We start from the raw sequence: 18,766 nt of genomic DNA on the forward strand, positions 1-18,766 counted from the left end.
CAGTATTGACTGAGATAAACTCAATCTAGTCAAGGACAAAGAAGAATTATATTGAAATCCAGGAGAAACCTAATTTAAGTAGCTCTGAGATTGTGCTCTGGGATTTTACAAGATAATGGCTATTTTTATAGCTTAAACTGCCAGGGGGATTGTTAATTATACTACTTGTTTGTCAGGGATTATGAATGCTGCAGCGGGAGCTGATGGGAAAGGAATTAGGCAATCTAGGGGGTGTTAGAAAAGCTGGCAAATGTCAGTTTCAGTAAGTTGCAGGTGGCCAGTTCACAATGCCAGCATGTACCTGGGTGAGTCCTACAGACTCTCAGTTCAAAAGATCAGATACAAGATCCTAAAACCTGGTTTAGCAAGGCCTTACTACTCATTTAAGAGCCCAGATCCAGTGCCACTCTACTTTCACACTCTTCCTTGGCAAGGGTGAGAGCTGAAACAAGAAGGTACCTAGGTCTCAGGCAACTCATTTTTTGCTGCTTTGTGAGCGCACTTGTCAGAGTGAACACACAGATGCTGTGAATATTGACTATGGTTACAAATAAATTTTAGCAAGTGGGTGAATAGCAAATGTATAATCCTTCAGTGATGAGGATAAGCTGTATTGATAACTTTGACCCCATAAAAATGAAAAAGTTCTATAAAATGAAAATCTAGATAAATATGTAAATGACGTTAAAAAAACAAAAATCAAACTAAAATAACATCTGCAATACATCTGTTAGAAAAATGCAAACTTTTCTTAATCTTTGGGCATTTTTCAAAGTTTGTATGAAAAGCACTACACCCATCATTTGCTACAATATGGATGAACATGGAGGTTTGTTATGCTTAGTGGGATAAAAACCAGACACAGGAAGACAAATGGTGCATGATTTCACTTATATGGGAAAAAAAATTGAACTGTGGAAGTAGAGTGATAGCTACCAGGGGCAGAGCTGGGGGAGGGATAGGGTGGGAGTGTCACCAATCAGCTGACTGGGTTCCCTCTGCTCTGCTTGCATAGGATTCATGGGTAGGTGAGGAGAAGCTCTTCCAGTTATCCCAGGCTCTTGGTGGGGTTTTGTAATCCTCAACAAAGTGCTGTAGGTGACAGCCAGTAGCAACATGTCCATTGTAACAACTCTTATAAGGTCACCAGGTGCCAGACCGTGAGCCTTACAGCAGCAAATGTTACAGCTCCGGTGTCCTGGATGTCAAGTCCATAGCACTTGACAGGGGCAGCAACTGTTACAGCTCCCACCACCGCTGGCCCCACTATCTTAGCCACTGCTGCTGCTCCCACCACTCCCAGCTCCTTTGCTTTTACCTGGATGCTACCGCTGCCGCTGCCACTCCACTGATGATAGAAATCAAAAGCAGACAAGAGAAGATCACTGGAGAGAATCCTTTATTAGGCTTAATGTTGCAATACCAGAGGGCAGCACAGGAGAATGTCTCCTGGCTGACTCCCAAAGTGAGCCAAACAGCCTGCTTTTATACAGTCATAACGCTGGTGTGATGAGGGTGTGTCTTCACCAACCATGGCAGTCCCTTCATGTAAATGAAGGACTATATTGACACCAGTCACAGGCCTTCCTTTGGGCTACCAAGGGAAGTGCTCCCCCTTCTGACCTGAGTGGAAATGACTGTAGGGTCTTCTAGAGTTCACTGAGCTTGTGACAGGGAAAAGTTGGGTACAAGCTGTTTACTGGGGCAGTGCCTTCAGGAGCCAGAGTTGTGCCTTGGCATATCAATCTGTGGTGGTCACACAGCTTCCTCAAGGTGTCCATAGTGTTCAAAGCATCTGGTGATGGTGTGAGGGCAATCTGGTTGCTTGTCTGTCAGTCCTTTGCTCAAGGCAGCTGGGGCTCCAGGGAAAGATCTAACAAGCTGTCAATTAGGGAGTTGCATTGGCCCAGCACCCAAAAGTCAGCACATTCAAAGGCATATAATAAAGACTTGCAGTAAAGACTTGTCATTACATTAACAGTGATTTAACAGTGCTCTAAAAATGCTTGACTCCTGCGCCAATGCCCCAAGGGGAGGTAGGTCCCTGCCATCTGTCTTAGGAGGATGAAGGGAAAGGTGAGATGTTGGATAAAGGGTACCTAGTTTCTGTTAGACATGAGGAATAAACCCTACTGCCAAGAAAAAGGAAAAAAGAAGAAAATGCCAACATTCCCAAAGAAAAATGATGAAAGTATATTAACCAACAGTTCTGTAGAGGGGAATACAAAAATTTGCTAGGTGATCTACTTACAGGGTTCAGTCTCAAAGGTACCAAAAGATGAGTAAAGACAAACATTTGCCCATCCCAGTCCTTTTGCACCAAGTAGCCCACAGCAGAGGCCCCCCTTGCTAGCAGGTTCTTGTGTATGGTCTTGAGCTATTTGTGTAAAGATAAGCACTTTGTGTCTCTAGCTATGTGTATGGGTGAATTTCCCATTGTTGTCTACAAAGATGTGGTAAGGTATATGCATCTAGCTTTTGTTACTTTCAATATATTTTGGAACTCATTCCAGCTTACTCTACAGAGTTGCCTAGAATTAAAAACTGCATAGCATTCTATGTTACTAGTGTCACATTAACAAACATGTTACTTTCTATATTTTGCTACTACAAATCATGGGAAAGTAATATTCTTTGAATAACACTGCTCAAATCAGCAATTACATCTGTATGAAATACTTTATTGATCCCCCCCATTTTTTTGGGATATACTGGGGTTTGAGCTCAGGGCTTTGTACTTATAGGCAAGCACTCAACCACTTGAGCCACATTGCCGGCCTGGTTTTTGATCATTTTAATTTTCTACAATTTGCATTTTTAAACCATTCAATGAACAGTGATGTTTTGATTACGAAATGAAGAATATATTTTAAAATAAAACTGAAGTTAGAGAAGAAAACAACAAAAAGAAGTCCAAAAGGATGAGTAGGAGAAAACACAGCTTTGATAATACTGTAACCATGAAAGGACCACGTTTGCTGCCACACAATGAAGCCAGGAAATGCAGAGACAGACTGGAGAGGGAAGAAACTTTACTGCAAGCCAGCAAGTTGGAAGATGGAGAATTTTGTCCCAGAAGACAGCCGTTGTTCTGGAGGTTACAGGCACAAGGCTTTTATGGGGGCTTGTGGGGAGGCCTATCAGGTGGGCACCAGGGTAGTTACAGTATTCTGGTGGCCTGATTTTCTGCTACACTGTCTGTAGGTCAGTGGATGTCCTAGGCACTGAAGAAAACTTACTGGTTAGAAAGTCTTTTGACTCATCTTTTTTAGTTCCTTTTCCCAGGAGTAGCTAACTCTGAAGTTAATTGTTCGGTATATTTTCCCCTGAGGACAGGAGAAGACAGCAAAAAGCTGCTTTTACCACTGTGTGGGTGGGATGGGAGGAGATAGAGAAAAGCAACTTTTCTCCCCAGAGGACAGGGGGAGATAACTTAATCTGCTGGAAAGCAGTTGTTTTCTTTTAAACTGGTTGGGGTGACTTTTTTTTTTTTTTTTAGTTAGTTAGTTATTTACATGTGCATACATTGTTTGGGCCATTTCTCCCCCCTGCCCCCTTCTCCCTCCCTCTCCCCTCCCACCCCCCCCTCGCTTCCAGGCAGAACCTTTTCTGCCCTTATCTCTAATTTTGTTGAAGAGAAGACATAAGCATAATAAGGAAGACAAAGAGTTTCTGCTAGTTAAGAAAAGGATAGCTATACAGAGAGAGTCCTAGCATTGCTTCTATGTACAAATGTGTTACAACCCAAGTTGAATCATCTCTACCTGATCTTTACACTGGTTCCTGGTCCCCTTCTCGTGTTGATCTCTGTCGCTTTAAGGTTTCTATATTAGTTCCTCTGCAGTGGGGACATCAAACACTTTCATGTTTTGGGTTTCCTACCTATCCCCATACCTCCCGTATATGCTCTCCCCTTGTCATGTGACCTAAGTCCAACAACATTGTTGCATTTGCCCTAGATCTAAAGTCCGCATATGAGGGAGAGCATACGATTTTTGGTCTTCTGAGCCTGGCTAACCTCACTCAGAATTGTGTCCTCCAGTTCCATCCATTTACTTGCAAATGATAAGATTTCATTCTTCTTCATGGCTGAGTAAAACTCCGTTGTGTATAAATACCACATTTTCTTAATCCATTCATCAGTAGTGGGGCATCTTGGTTGTTTCCATAAGTTGGCTATTGTGAATAGTGCTGCAATAAACATGGGTGTGCAGGTGCCTCTGGAGTAACCTGTGTCGCATTCCTTTGGGTATATCCCCAAGGAGCGGGATTGCTGGATCATATGGCAGATCTATGTTTAGATTTTTAAGAAGCCTCCATATTGTTTTCCAGAGTGGTTGCACTAGTTTGCATTCCCACCAGCAGTGTAAAAGGGTTCCTTTTTCCCCACATCTTCGCCAACACCTGTTGTTGGTTGTGTTTTTGATGACGGCTATTCTAACAGGGGTGAGGTGGAATCTTAGTGTGGTTTTGATTTGCATTTCCTTTATTGCTAGAGATGGTGAGCATTTTTTCATGTGTTTTTTGGCCATTTGAATTTCTTCTTTTGAGAAAGTTCTGTTTAGTTCAGTTGCCCATTTCTTTATTGGGGAGAGTTCAGTTTTTTGAATTCCCTGTATCTTCTGGTTATCAGTCCTTTGTCTGATGTATAGCTTGCAAATATTTTCTCCTACTCTGTGGGTAGTCTCTTCCATTCAGAGACCATCTTTTGTTGTGTGGGTGACTTCTTTATGAATATCTTCAAAAGGAAATGTTTCTAGGTTTTCTGCTTAGCTAAAATTATCACTGTTACACTTTTGAATTTGGTTATAGACTAGTGATTTATAGTTAATTACTAGTAAAACACTACTGTTAAAAAAAAAAGAAAAAAAAAACCAGAAGGACCCAGGTTCCACATGTCCAGGCAGGAATTCTCTCAGCAGTTTCATTATTTTAGCGAGGAAACTTTTAGTTAACTAAAATGTTATCAACCATATCACCCTGTGCCCCAGGCAAATTATTTGCTGAGGTGTGTGATAATGGCTCCTGGATGGAAATCAAGTTTTAAGTGCAGGAATTAGGGAGTGAAGAGGAAAAGCAGTAGCACAAACAAAAAGAACTACAGTGATTCGAAGAGCAGAAATACCCTTGCACTCTCAAGGAACACTGTGAGCTGTGCACTTATGATAGCTTTACCTGAAATAAGCTGGTCACTTTAAGTGTGTGGAGGGCATTGTGTGGTTTGAGATTTTTACTTAGATCAGTTTACAAGGTAGAAGGAAGGCCAGAGCCGGATTCTTCCTTACCAAGATTTTCTTTGTGTGAGTGAAATGTCCTAACAGTACTGAAAACATTACTTTCATGTACATAATAAAACAAATTAACTTTTCAATAATCAAGACTCCACTTGCCTTTTAACTCTCAGTGAGTTTATTCCCAGTGTTGGTGGTCATTTTTAATGGACTAAATCATTCTCTAACAATCATTGTTTTGTGAAGGCAACAAAAATTTAGAACATCCCCTATATAACAGGCACCATGCCTGTGAAATAAAACATATTTCCTCACCTCTGTACTCAAGAAATGCATATAAAATGTATATAGCTTTCCTTTCTCTTAGAAAAGGAGGACTGTCTTTTAGGAATTAGGAATCTTATCAAGGAGCTCCTAATTTAAAAAACGTAGTTGTTTCTACAAACTTTGGGGAGAACATTCATAATCAGTTAATTGCTCATGATGACTCAAAACATTTTGTGGATTTGAGACAATTATCTGCTTTGTTCTTTAGCCACAGTGTGGTGTCAAGTGCAAAGTGGAGGAGAATGTAAGCTTGAACACTCTGGCTGGTATCTCTTGAGTACTATGCAAGGTTATCACTGAATGAGATCTTGTAAAGAAGCATGATTATCTATTGGGGCTACAGCTTGCTACAGTATCACTAAAGTTCTGAGTTACACTTAAGTTAATGGCACAACTTGAAAATCAATATTCTTGATTTTCTCATTAGGATAAAATTGTCCCCTCACTAGCATTTCAGGGTATGCACTTAGAAAATGATAATTGTGTCATATTTGAGAGTTCCACTGCTACCCTTAAAAATGAATGCCATTAGAAATGTGTACGGGATAAGTCAAGGAGTCCAGGACAATGGGAATGTATCAAGCACTGTTTAAACTTGAAATGACCTCAGTTTCTTCCTTATCAAATGCTTTCTGAATATTTCTTTCTGGCATGGTTTAAGAAAATGTTTTTATTAGTATTGTTGCAGTGATTTTCCCCTTTCATTTTTCCCAGTGTATCTCTCAAATCAGTAAAAAAGCAAACAGGTTTGCAAGGTTATTTTTTGTACCATGGCTATCATCTTTGAAATATACAGGTTTTCAATTCTGAAATAGATCGTGAGTTATATTCTCCCACAATTGCCCTCACTTAACGGAAACTTTTTCTCATCAGTTAAGAACAGTGGCCATGAGATTTAAAATGTTTCTTTTTTTTTTTTTTTTTTTGTGGGACTTAAGTTTGAACTCAGGGTTTCACGTTTACAACACAGGCACTCTATTACTTGAGCTACACCTTCAGCCAAGATTTAAAATGTTTCTAAGACCGAAATCGTACTGCTAGAAATCTTCTTTTTATTTATATACTCTCCTTCATCTCAGCTGGTATTAGTGAGTCTTCGTTTTGTTTTTATTGCCTCTGAGGAAGAGTTACTAAAGACTGTCATGATGCATTCAGAAGCAGGAAACTAATTGTCTTGGATGCTGGTAGATATTTTTTTTAGGCAGAAATAATCTATAGGTAAATAATTCCACTAGGTACAAATACCAAGATTAATGATTCCTTCAAACATTTCTGGAAAGGAATGTTTCCAGAATATCTGTGAGGGAATATAATACTAGGAACATGCACCTGTCATCCCAACTACTCAGAGGCTGAGGCAAGGGGATCACTTAAGCCCAGGAGTTCAAGACTAACCTGGCCACCATGGAGAATACCTATATCAGAAAGAGAGAGAGAAACAGGGGAAGAGGGAGGGGGAAGAAAAGAAGGGAAAGGAGACAGAGAGAAAGAAAGGAAGGAAGGAAGAAAGAAAGAGAAAAAGAAAGAGGAAAGAAAAAGAGTAAGAAGAATATAAATGACAGCTGTACAAGGCATTGTTTCACCATAATTACTCATTCATATTACTTCTTTGTTTTATCATATATAGGTACAATGTGATTTACCTTTGGGCAATCTTTAACCTTTGAGTTGTATAAATACTAAATGACTTAGATCTTCACCACTGGATATTGAATGTCAGAAATGGTCTATTCTTTTCTAAAAGCTGATCATTAGAGTTGTAGCTATCATTTATAACCTAGCACTAGCATGAGATTGAATGAAAAAATGTTAGACTTCGTTTTTCACTCACATTCATATTTTTAAAAATTAAAGAGCATGTTTTATTGTATGTTATTTTATTTGTAGTCTTCAAAAAGTTGTTGGAAGTAGTTTGTTTAATATAGTCAGCAAGTGGTAAGAATCTTTGGAGACACAAGAGAACAAATGCTATAACATACATAATGAAATAAGTATGGAAGGTCAACAGGCTGCACGCCCTCTGTTCCAGTTCTGGAACTCTGAAATTGTTGTTCCCAGTGATGGGCCAGCTGAAGTGTCTGAGCTATACTAATGACCTATGCCCTTTGGGCATTTCCTCAATGAATATTCAATATTCATTCAGTGGTAGAGCACTTGCCTAAGCAAGCCAGGGCCCTGGGTTGCATCCTCAGTACTGCAGTACACACTCTTTCTTTTTCCCTTTCTCTTGCTCTTTTCTTCTGTATGAAAACTTGTAAGTATTCTCTGAAGGCCTTTCTTTTGCTTTTGTGAATGCCTGCACATTTGCATTCTATTTTGGTTATTTAAAGTTTATATTGGCCAGGGTGGTGGCTCACACCTGTAATCCCAGTTACTGGGGAGATGGAGATCAGAAGGATCGCAGTTTGAGGCCAGCCTGGGCAAAAAGTTACCAAGTCCCTATCTTAACCAATAAACTGGGTGTCATAGGAAGATGAAGGTCTGAGTTGGGCCCCGGGCAGAAATGAGAGACCCTAAAGTCCAAACACCAGTAACACAATTTTTAAAAAGTTTATATTGAATTTTCCTCTTTCTGTTAAGAATAGCATTTAACACAGTTTTTCTCTTATAGGTTGTGGAACTGGAAAGTATCTTAAAGTGAACAACCAGGTACATACCCTGGGCTGTGACTACTGTGGGCCATTGGTAGAGATTGCACGGAATAGAGGATGTGAAGTCATGGTATGTGACAACCTTAATCTCCCCTTTAGGGACCAGGGCTTCGATGCTATCATCTCCATAGGAGGTAAGGCAGCCGGGTCACACATTCACACTTTGCCATGGGAAAAACTTACATGGTTCAGGCCCCTCTCATGACTCAATATCCATTCTGTGTAGAGAGGTTTATGTGACTTATTTTATCTGATTTTAAAAAACATTTTAACTGCTTGAGTAATTTGACCAATCTCAAGTGCTCTTATGGTACTAGGATTGTTTAAACTATCCTCTCAAACTGTTACCGTATCCTTTTTGATGATTCATTCCCATTTCTTTTACTTATGAGCAAAAAAAGAGAGGAATCATACTCATTTAGTACTTTGTTATTTTGAAATGAAGCCAGATTCCTCCAACATGAAGCTAATTTTTAGGTGTCATATTACAGTTTTCAGGATATAATAGAGCCCTTTTTAAACAGGAAATTCTAGGTCCAGTGTTCCAAATGCTACCTGGACCAATGTGCCTCTCACTGGTACTCAAGTCCCTGGAAAATATGTTCCTACCCAGTACCACCTCGCATGATTCTTATAAGGACAGAGATTGTTTAAGAGTTTAAGAAATGTGTTTCTCATATTTCCCCCCAACAAGGATGTCCGGAAAACACATGCCAGACAAAATAAAATCCAGGCAAGGCTCATTGCACCTTGTGCATGCCTTCTGGGTACCTAATATATCAGTTAAATGTGGTAGGAAACATTGTATTTAAGGAAATCCTGTGATAATTTTTTAGCAATGGAAAAATATTTTGCAAATTTTGACTTAAAATTAGTCTACTTGAATATAATACACTTTTAAAATTTAGTCTTTTTGGACATAAAAAGCTTCATCAAAGCAAGGTGATCTTACATAAAGCTGATTACTATTCCTACAGAATAAGACTGCTTGCTTTTTTCCTGAAATAAATGAGAGGTTCATTTGTTGAACAGTAGATGGAAACTGTCTTTGCATAGTGAGGGGATGCAGGCCTGGATATCATAACCTTGGAACTGGTTAGAATCGGGAAGAGATCGTTGCCATGGGAACATACCCTATGACATGTCAGTTCTCTGCACTTGAAACCGTTAGGTCCATTTTCATTGTAAGTTTTAAGAGGAATTCTTGTCTGTTCAGGCCAACAAAACATCACAGACTGGGTGGCTTAAGCAACAGACATCTATTTCTCACAGTTCTAGAGACTGAAAGTCTGAGATCAGGGTACCAGCAAGGCCAGATTATGGTGAGGCTCTCTTCCTGGCTTGCAGATAGCTGCTGCTTCCTTCCTTGTTGCTGTATCTCCACATGGCAAAAGGAGAGTATGGGGAGTAAGCTCTCTCGTATCTTAATATAGCAGCACTAATGTGACCATGGCTCCCACCCTAATGACCCCATCTAAGCCTAACTACTTCCAAAAGCTCCCACCTCTTGATATCACAGTGGGGTAGGGCTTGGGTGTGAATCTTGTGGGGAGACAAGCATAGGAATGGATTCTTGTATAACTAAGCAACATTATACAGTGCTTTGAACTTACTGGAAAAAATTTTGGTTTGGAAATTCTGTGTAAAGAACTAGAAATCAAAGTAAGGTCAGAGAATTGTATGGCTCTTTGCTCTCTTTTGGTTGACATTAGTTTTAGGGCCTGCCAGGCCACCTATATCAGGCTCTGCCATTGAACCACTGTTGGAGAAAGAGGACAATGACTCGCTTTTCCACTTATGGGACATGTTCTCTATTATGCCTTACTCTCACAGAAAATGGATCATAACTGGATCCATTAACACTATGGTTTAAGTGTTCCCTCCAAAACCCATGTTGAAATTTAATTGCCATTGCAATAATAGTAAGAAGTGGGAACTTGAAGAGGTGATTGGGTTAAAAAGGCACTGCACTACCCTCCTGAATGGATGAAGGCTATTAGGTTGTCATTGGATTAGTTATGACAGAAAGAGGCTCCAAATAAAAGGTGGAGTGAGGCAGATTTTTCTCTTTGTCTCACATACACTTCCTTGTCCTGTGTTCCTCTCTGCCAGAATCTGGTCCCTTGATCTTGGACCTCCAGATCCATGAGCCAAATAAAGTTCTATTGTTTACAATTTACCCAGTCTGTAGTATTCTGTTACAGCAGCAGAAATGTACTAACACACCTACTTACTATCTTCTAACTAAAAATGCTCCCATAGGCCTTTATTTTGATGAACTGTAACTGTAAATCAATGGTCATTTTCAGTTATGTTTTACATTTAACACAAAATTGTGAGAAATTTCAATAGACTCACTCCTATATCCATATAGATTTATTTCCCTACTTAGGATTTTATATTTTGACACTTCTTGTTTATCTTGACAGGAAGAAATACATTTTCTGCTCTTCTTTTGCTTCTTGTTTTCATTTATGAGAGAGAAGTATCATACCTAGTTATACATTAATTATATTTTACTGACATATACGAAAAAGAAACACTCTTCTTAACTGTCTTTAGAACAGTCTGACAAAAACTCTAGTAAAATTTAACAACATATTAAAATACTTTCAATCAACTATAAGCTTTATGCCAGTGGTTCTCAACTGGGAGTTAATGTTGCTGCTAACCCCTGTCCCCCAAGGGACATTTGCTAATGTCTGCAGATGTTTTTGGCTGTCACAATGGGTATAGGTCTCTCTGCTATTGTCATCTAGTTGATGAATCTCCTGCAATAAAGAATTATTTAGCCCCAAGTATCAGTAGAACTGTGGTTAAAAAACCCTGCATGACACTAAACCCATAAACCCTGCCTATTTAGAGAGATGAGACCTACACATTTGAAAAGTTAAAGAATAGTGAATCATAAATCATCAAGAAGTACCAGGACTTTTAGGGTAATCTTGTATAACTCCCCATTTGACTCTGGACTCCAAAAATTGAATTCAACCTTTGGATTTTCCAGTTCCTCAGCAGGAAAATATTACCATAAGATACATATGTGGAGTACTGTTTTTGCCTTGAAGTTGTGATTATGATTTATGAACAAAATGTTTGCTTTTCATCTTTAAAAACTCAAGTTTCACAACATTGACATTTCAGATAAAAATATCCTTACACCTACATTTACAATGCTTTTTAGTGGAATATGTATGTATATGCATAGATAACAGATTTTGTACAAAATGATGAAATTTTCATTTGTAACCTTTTTCTTTCCTCCAAAACATTTGGCTTAAAGGTTGTTACTTATTATTTGTTAAAATAAATTTAAAATCAAATTCAAATTTTAAATTTCAGTATTTTAGTTTAGATTTTTCTGGGTGAATAATGATTAAAAAAAATTGTTGCTTATTCATCAATAAATGAATGCAGTCCTTTTTTCTTTATAAAAGCACTTCTTTTGAAGCCCAATGAAATCTTGAAATGCTAAAGATCCATCAGTCTACTTAAAACAACTGTTGCATTAAAATGGTGCTATTTTAATGGGTTTTTTCCTTCTATGGCCTTCCAAATTAAATACAGTAAATTACTATTATTCACAGAAGTTATGTTCTGTAAAAGTTCTATGCACACTAAATTAGCTAATTCAGTGGCTTATAGAATCCCAGAAGGAATACAGAATCACGTTCTTGAAAACCACTAGACGTAACATTTTTGTCAGCTGATCAATACGTAACCTCATTTTATGTGTGTTTCTGTTTAAAGACACTTTATTGAATTTTAAACACATTCCAACAGCACTATAACTTACACCTGGAGGAAGTTCATCTAGCTCATGTGTTTTCCCCATGAGGCCTTCTGTGTTAGAAGCACAAGACAGCAGGTCAGCACTGGGCTTGAAGTCTGTTTGAAATAGTGAAGTTACAACCAAAAGCACAAACATGCAAAGAAAACACAGCACTGAATAGGCCATAAAAAGAACATTTGTTTGCTGTATTAAAGTTGGTATGCATCTACCTTGGGAGGCTCAAATTGCCACTCTGCATGTACGAGTGATTGACCATGAAAGGCAGGGATTGTTAATTTTGGGGTTACAAGTAAATTTAAGCAAGTGGGAAAATATGCAAATACAGAATCCATGAATAATGAGAATTTGTGTTTAGAAAATGTACCCACAGAAGTTCTAGAGTATACTATGTGTGATGTTGTATGGATTTCTCAGAATTGATTCTGAAAAAAACTAGGAACAGCAGACTAGTACTCAGGAGGCAGAGATAGGGGAGTTTCAAGTACAAATCCAGGCTACATAGCCAGACCCTGTCTCAGCACAAAAATTCAGGAGTGAGCTAGGTACAGTTATGAAAGGTATGAACAATCCTGAGTATTGCTAGATAGTCTTTTTCAGTCCTGATCCCTATTCCTCTGTTTACCTCAGTGACCAGTGTGCTAGTTCTAGACAATTATGCTTTCAAATGCACCAATATAACAGGCTGTTTCCTGGTGCTCAAGGAGCAATCTGAGGTTTAGTAAAATAGAGAAATTGCTCAAAGATCACAAGGCTAGTTACTGATAAATCTAGGATTAAATATAATGGTGGCCTGTTCTTCATCCATATTTTACCCTCGTGTCTCTACCTCACACTGCTTGCAATGGTAGAGTAAGGACAATGGTTTGCACAATGTTGATAGGAATGCAAATCTGATGGACAATAATACACAGTGTGCGTGGTGATTGATTTTCCCTTGACAGTTTTCTCTATACAAGACTCTCAGTTTAGATATTTAATATATCTCTGTGGCAGGCAAACAGCAGAGATTAATTCGCCTACAATCAGTCCTACAGCTGGATCATAGTGAACCTTTCAGCTGCTCTCTGCCCTCGTTTCTCATATCAGGACCAGTCTCTTATATTTGCTTGGAACCAATTTCCTCTCTGAGAAATGTAGTAGGCTTGTACTCGGAAAAAAAAAATAATTTCATGTTTTCTCTTGATACGGTATTATGATTGAACTCCCCCAGGAAACAACAGATTATCACTTTCTGTATACTGTTGGTCAAAAATATACCTAATAAGGCTGGGGGGTGTAGCTCAGTAGTACAGTGTTTGCCTAGCATGCACAAGATCCTTGGTTTAACATTGCTGGGAACTAAATATATAAATATATATTTGCATATATATATTTGCACATATATATATTTGCATATATATATATATTCCTAATAACACACAACTAGATAAAGGCAATCTTGCTCAAATTTCACTTTGACTTTCCAGGGATTAGAAGTAAAATGATAACCTATAAATTGATTTTTTAAAAATATGCACGACTATATTAACATTAAAAAAAAAAACAGTCATCTGGACCTGTGTTTGACTGGTTTATCCTTGCATAATATAGCCAGAAAAATAACTTCAACATTTTTCTCTGCTTGTATTTGATTTATTAATTTTAGACATTGTGATTAATGAGCTTGATTACTGTTTCTAAAAATAAAAATGCCAATTATTCATTAAAGCAATGAATTAATTTCTAGAATCCTGCCAGAGAACACTTACCTAATTTATCATCCCTTTCAAGTGTTAGTGAATCGCACTAGTCATCCTTTTGACTAACAAAATTCACAGGATTTAGGAATTGGAAGAGATCTCACAGATTATTTAAAAGTTAAAATTTATAGAACTTAAATAACTTGCCTAAGAACAGCTGTCTAATAAGTATAGAAACTGAAACCAAAAATTATGTCTCTCCTGAAGTCAGGCCAGTGCTATTTCTTTCATCTGCCCTGCCATATAGAAAATAAGGAGATTTTACTATGTGTGAAAATTTCATCATTGTTAAATGGAAAATCTAGTACATAAGTGTATATAGTTATGTGTGTATCCACATTGAGATCTAGTTTCTTCTTTTTCAGTCATACATCATTTTTCCACAAAACAAAGAAGAATCAGAGCGATAAAAGAAATGGCCAGGGTCTTAGCTCCTGGAGGCCAGCTGATGATTTATGTTTGGGCAATGGAACAAAAGAACCGACACTTTGAGAAGCAAGACGTGCTCGTTCCATGGAACAGGGCCTTCTGTTCCAGGCTCTTCTCAGAATCCAGCCAGTCTGGGAGAAAGCAACTGTGTGGACATCCAGAAACAAGCCATCCCTACCAACCTCCTTGTTCTGGGTATAGTTGTTCTGTTTGTTTCAAGGAGCACTGTGATTCAAAGCGGTCCCACAGTATGGACTACGGGTCTGTCACAGCCAGAACCTGCTGTGGAAATATGTCAAAGGAAGGGGAGGAAGAAAATGGATTCTATAACACATTAGGAAAATCTTTTCGTTCCTGGTTTTTTTCCAGATCTTTGGATGAGTCAACTCTAAGGAAGCAGACTGAAAGAGTGAGACCCTTGAGAGACCCAGAAGGTTGGGCTGGTAGCACTGTGTCCATCCAGCCTTCCAAACACTCTAGTTTAGACTTTGATCCCCAAGAGGCGTTTCCAGCGAAAGAGTCAAACTTGGACGAGGAAGTGTTTGTGGAAACTTCTCAAAAACACTTGGAGTGGCTGAGAGCACCAGGCACTTTGAAGCACTTAAATAAGGACCGTCAAGGAGAAAGCAGGAGAAATGGAGGGGGTAACCTGCTAGACAACAGTTACACCTACGAGAATTGTGTGGGTGTCAGGAACTTAGAAGAAAGTCACCCTTCTGCCACTACAACATCGAGAAGGATTTCTGCAGTCAGTTCCACAGATTCCAACCCAGATGACACAATTTCTGTTGAGGAACAACAGCCCAACATTTTGGATTCCAGCGCCTTCATGCGCTATTACCACGTGTTCCGCGAAGACGAGCTGTGTGACCTGCTGCAGGAGAATGTGTCAGAGCTCCGTATTCTGAGCTCCGGCAACGATCATGGCAACTGGTGTATTACTGCAGAGAAAAAGGGAAGTTGTGACTAATGGAATCATTTCAGGCAATTTTTTTCAAAAGATGAACTATGACCTTTTCATTAGGGTTGATGTGGTTACCTGAATTAGTATCCAATTTTGTTTTTAAATCTATGTGTGCCTTGGTCTATAGACACTACAAATTGATTGTCTTTTTAATCTTTGGGTAAGCACAGAGCCTGGCACACAGAGTACTTGACTAGGGTATTTGTGCTTTAATGTCAATAAAAAGATCTGAAGAAGCAATAGAAAATGCTCTTTGGTACTCTTTAAGATTTTGTCTCCCCAAAAGATGAAATTCTTATAGGAATACAAGTATATTGGTTTTCAATATTATGCTTTGATTTTGAAGGATTATGGTGTTAAATATACCTTTAAAATAGTATTTTTTATAAAGTAGGGGTTAATTTCCAGTTCTCAGACAATAATTTAGATCTTTGTATGAGATAACAGGGAAACCTTTTCTGTTGCTCAGATGTAGCATACATGGAAACACGTAATGGGATATTTTGTTGTCAGCTTTTAATTCTATTTAAAGTCTCCAGAAAAGTGAGAGACAATAGAGAGAAATCAGAAGTGTTACAAGGATTTATTTAAATTATAAGCAAACTTCCTTCATGATAAGTTTTATAAATAATAATGTTTTTTAGTGTTGCTCAGAAGATTTTTAAAGGAACTATTAGTGAGACCTGGTTTTGTAGCTCAGTAGTAGAGTATCTGATATTTTAAACTCATTTGGCTTCAATATAGTATTACATGATTGGCATTTTGGTAGACAAGGTGATTGCTGGATATAATACACATGATTTTTACTGTTCAGTGCATGTTTTGCATTAGAGAAATAATGAAAACAGACATAGAAATGAGTAAAAATTAAAATTAAATTTAGTTTGTCTTCCACTTCTCAAATTAGGACAGTAAACAATGAATATAAGTGGTTTTCTTGGTAAGAAGAAAAGATTCCTCCTGGCTTTTTTATTATGGATAGATTTTTTTCCTCTTTCTGAAGTCTGTTGTCATGTCTTTAATCCCAGCCTTGTTGGCAAAAAGCTGAGCTTGCAATCATCTCCTGGTGATAGCCTACCACTTACAGGTCATTTCATGGAGTTCAGCTCATCAGACTATGCCAGACTAGATTTGAACTAATCTATATGAGAAAATTCATAAAGCACACACACACCCTATATAAAGGACAAATGGGAAAGACATATTTTCACATAATTTTGACAGAGCTGTAAATAAATTGCCACTGGTAATAGCAGTCTTTTGCTCTTCATCTATACAGCACAAGAATTCTAGGCATCTGACATTATTTAGTACAACAAACATTTAACTCCATGGTTGATACCCATGTGAAAAGCACTCTCACATTTAACATTTGCTTTGGATGAAGAAATAAATGCCATTGAACACCCAAACTAATGTAGCTATCTTTTTTTATTAGCATATATTAGTTCTGGGGAGGGGTTCATTGTGACATTTACAAATGTGCTTACAATGTATCATAATTAGATTCACCCCTTCCATCATTCTCCCTCATCCCCCTTCTGCCCCCTTGTTAGAACAATTTCAGCAGGTTTCATTGTTCAGTTTCATGTAAGTATACAAAATACACCCAACACATTTGCTCTCCTTCACGTAACCTCTCCATTCTGCCCTCCCCTTCCCCCCATCGGTACCCTCTCCCAGACAGGACCTATTTTACCTTCTGTCCTTCATATTTTAAAGTGTGTATTGATTGTTCAAAGGGGTTTTGCTTTAGTATTTCACACATCTATACATCATACTTTAAAAAGATTACTTTTTCTCTATCACCCTGCTCCCCTATTATTCAATAGCTTTCAATGCATTTTGTTACACCATCTTCATACACAGATGCAATGTATTTCAGTATTGTCCATTCTCTTTTCCTCTCCTGCCTCCCAGTAATCCCCTTGGACAGACCCACTGTTACAATTATATTCTCTCTCTCCATACATATTTACATACATATATAATATCATATGTATTATGTACACATATATCTTTAGGCCTAGCTTCCACATATAGGGGAAAATATGGGATCTTTGTCCTCCTGAGCTTGGTTTACTTTGCTTAACACGATGATCTCAAGTTCCATCTATTTACCTGCTACATACTTTAAGACTGAGTAATACTCCATTGTGTATATATATGTATATATCACATTTTCTTAATCCATTCATCAGTTTTAGGGCATCTGGGCTGTTTCCAAAGCTTGGCTATTGTGTTGGAATAGGGCTGCAATAAACATGGGTGTGGAAGTGGCTCTATCGTATCCTGGCTTACATTCCTTTGGGCATATGCCCAGGAGTCATATTGCTGGATCGTATGGCAGTTCTACTTTTAGTTTTTGAGGAACCTCCATGCTGCTTTCCATAGTGGTTGCACAGCCTTGCCAACATTTGTTGTTGTTTGATGATAGCTATTCTGATGGCGTGGGGTGGAATCTCAATGTTGTTTGGGTTTGATGTAGCTGTCTTTTGTTGTTGTTGTTCATTTATTCACATGCGCATACATTTTTTGGGTCATTTCTCCCCCCTGCCCCCCTCCCCCTCCCTTCCCCTCTCCCCCTCTCTTCCCCCCTGCCCCACCCCTCCCCCCTCCCCCACCCTTCCCCCCCCCTCCCTCCTTTTGTTCCAGGCAGGTCCCATTCTGCCCTTATCACTGATTTTGTTGAAGAAAGGACATATGCATAATAAGAAAGACAAAGCGTTTTTGCTAGTTGAGTTAAGGATAGCTATACAGAAAGATTCCTACTATTGCTTTCGTGTACCCATGTGTTACGACCCATGTTGACTCAACTCTAACTGATCTTTACATTGGTTCCTGATCCCCTGCTCATGATAACCTGTCCTTTTATGGTTTCTGTATTAGTTTCTCTAGAGTGGGGACATCACTCTACCTATTCCTATATCTCCCATATGTGCTCTCCCCTTGTCATGTGATCCAAGTCCAACAGCATTTCTGCATTTGCCCTAGATCTAAAGTCCGCATATGAGGGAGAACATACAATTTTTGGTCTTCTGAGCCTGGCTGACCTCACTCAGAATGATGTTCTCCAGTTCCCTCCATTTACCTGCAAATGATAAGATTTCATTCTTCATGGCTGAGTAAAACTCCATTGTGTATAAATACCACATTTTCTTGAACCATTCATCAGTAGTGGGGCATCTTGGTTGTTTCCATAATTTGGCTATCTTGAATAGTGCTTCAATAAACATGGGTGTGCAGGTGCTTCTGGAGTAAACTGTATTGCATTCCTTTGGGTTTATCCCCAGGAGTGGGATTGCTGGATCATATAGCAGGTTATGTTTTGATTTTTAAGAAGTCTCCAGTTTTTTTTCAGAGTGGTTGCACCAGCTTGCATTCCCACCAGCAGTGGATTAGGGTTCCTTTTTCCCCACAGCCTCGCTGACACTTGTTGTTGTTGGTGTTTTGATGATGGCTATTCTAACAGGGGTGAGGTGGAATCTTAGTGTGGTTTTAATTTGCATTTCCTTTATGGCCAGATATGGTGAGCATTTTTTCATGTGTTTTTTGGCCATTTGAATTTCTTCTTTTGAAAAAGTTCTGTTTAGTTCAGTTGCCGATTTCTTAATTGGTTCATTGATTTTTAG

General features: G+C 38.6%; 1 protein-coding gene across 12 annotated transcripts in view; it reads left to right on the forward strand.

Annotated features, from left to right (window-relative positions):
- Window positions 1-17,680, forward strand: part of Trmt9b (tRNA methyltransferase 9B (putative)) — a 54,198-nt gene extending 36,518 nt beyond the window's left edge. For 10 of the 12 annotated variants that reach the window (XM_074054717.1, XM_074054718.1, XM_074054712.1 and 7 more), the window contains 2 exons: window positions 8,170-8,343; window positions 14,107-17,680. In XM_074054717.1, the coding sequence (XP_073910818.1) occupies window positions 8,170-8,343; window positions 14,107-15,140 (1,208 nt within the window). In that variant the 3' untranslated portion in view covers window positions 15,141-17,680. The remainder of the gene's footprint in view (window positions 1-8,169; window positions 8,344-14,106) is intronic. The other 2 variants (XM_074054722.1, XM_074054721.1) reach the window with 2 other exon arrangements.
- The last annotated feature ends 1,086 nt before the right edge of the window (window positions 17,681-18,766 follow it).

The sequence above is a fragment of the Castor canadensis genome, chromosome 14 (genome assembly GCF_047511655.1).
Source record: "Castor canadensis chromosome 14, mCasCan1.hap1v2, whole genome shotgun sequence".
Classification (NCBI taxonomy): domain Eukaryota; kingdom Metazoa; phylum Chordata; class Mammalia; order Rodentia; family Castoridae; genus Castor; species Castor canadensis.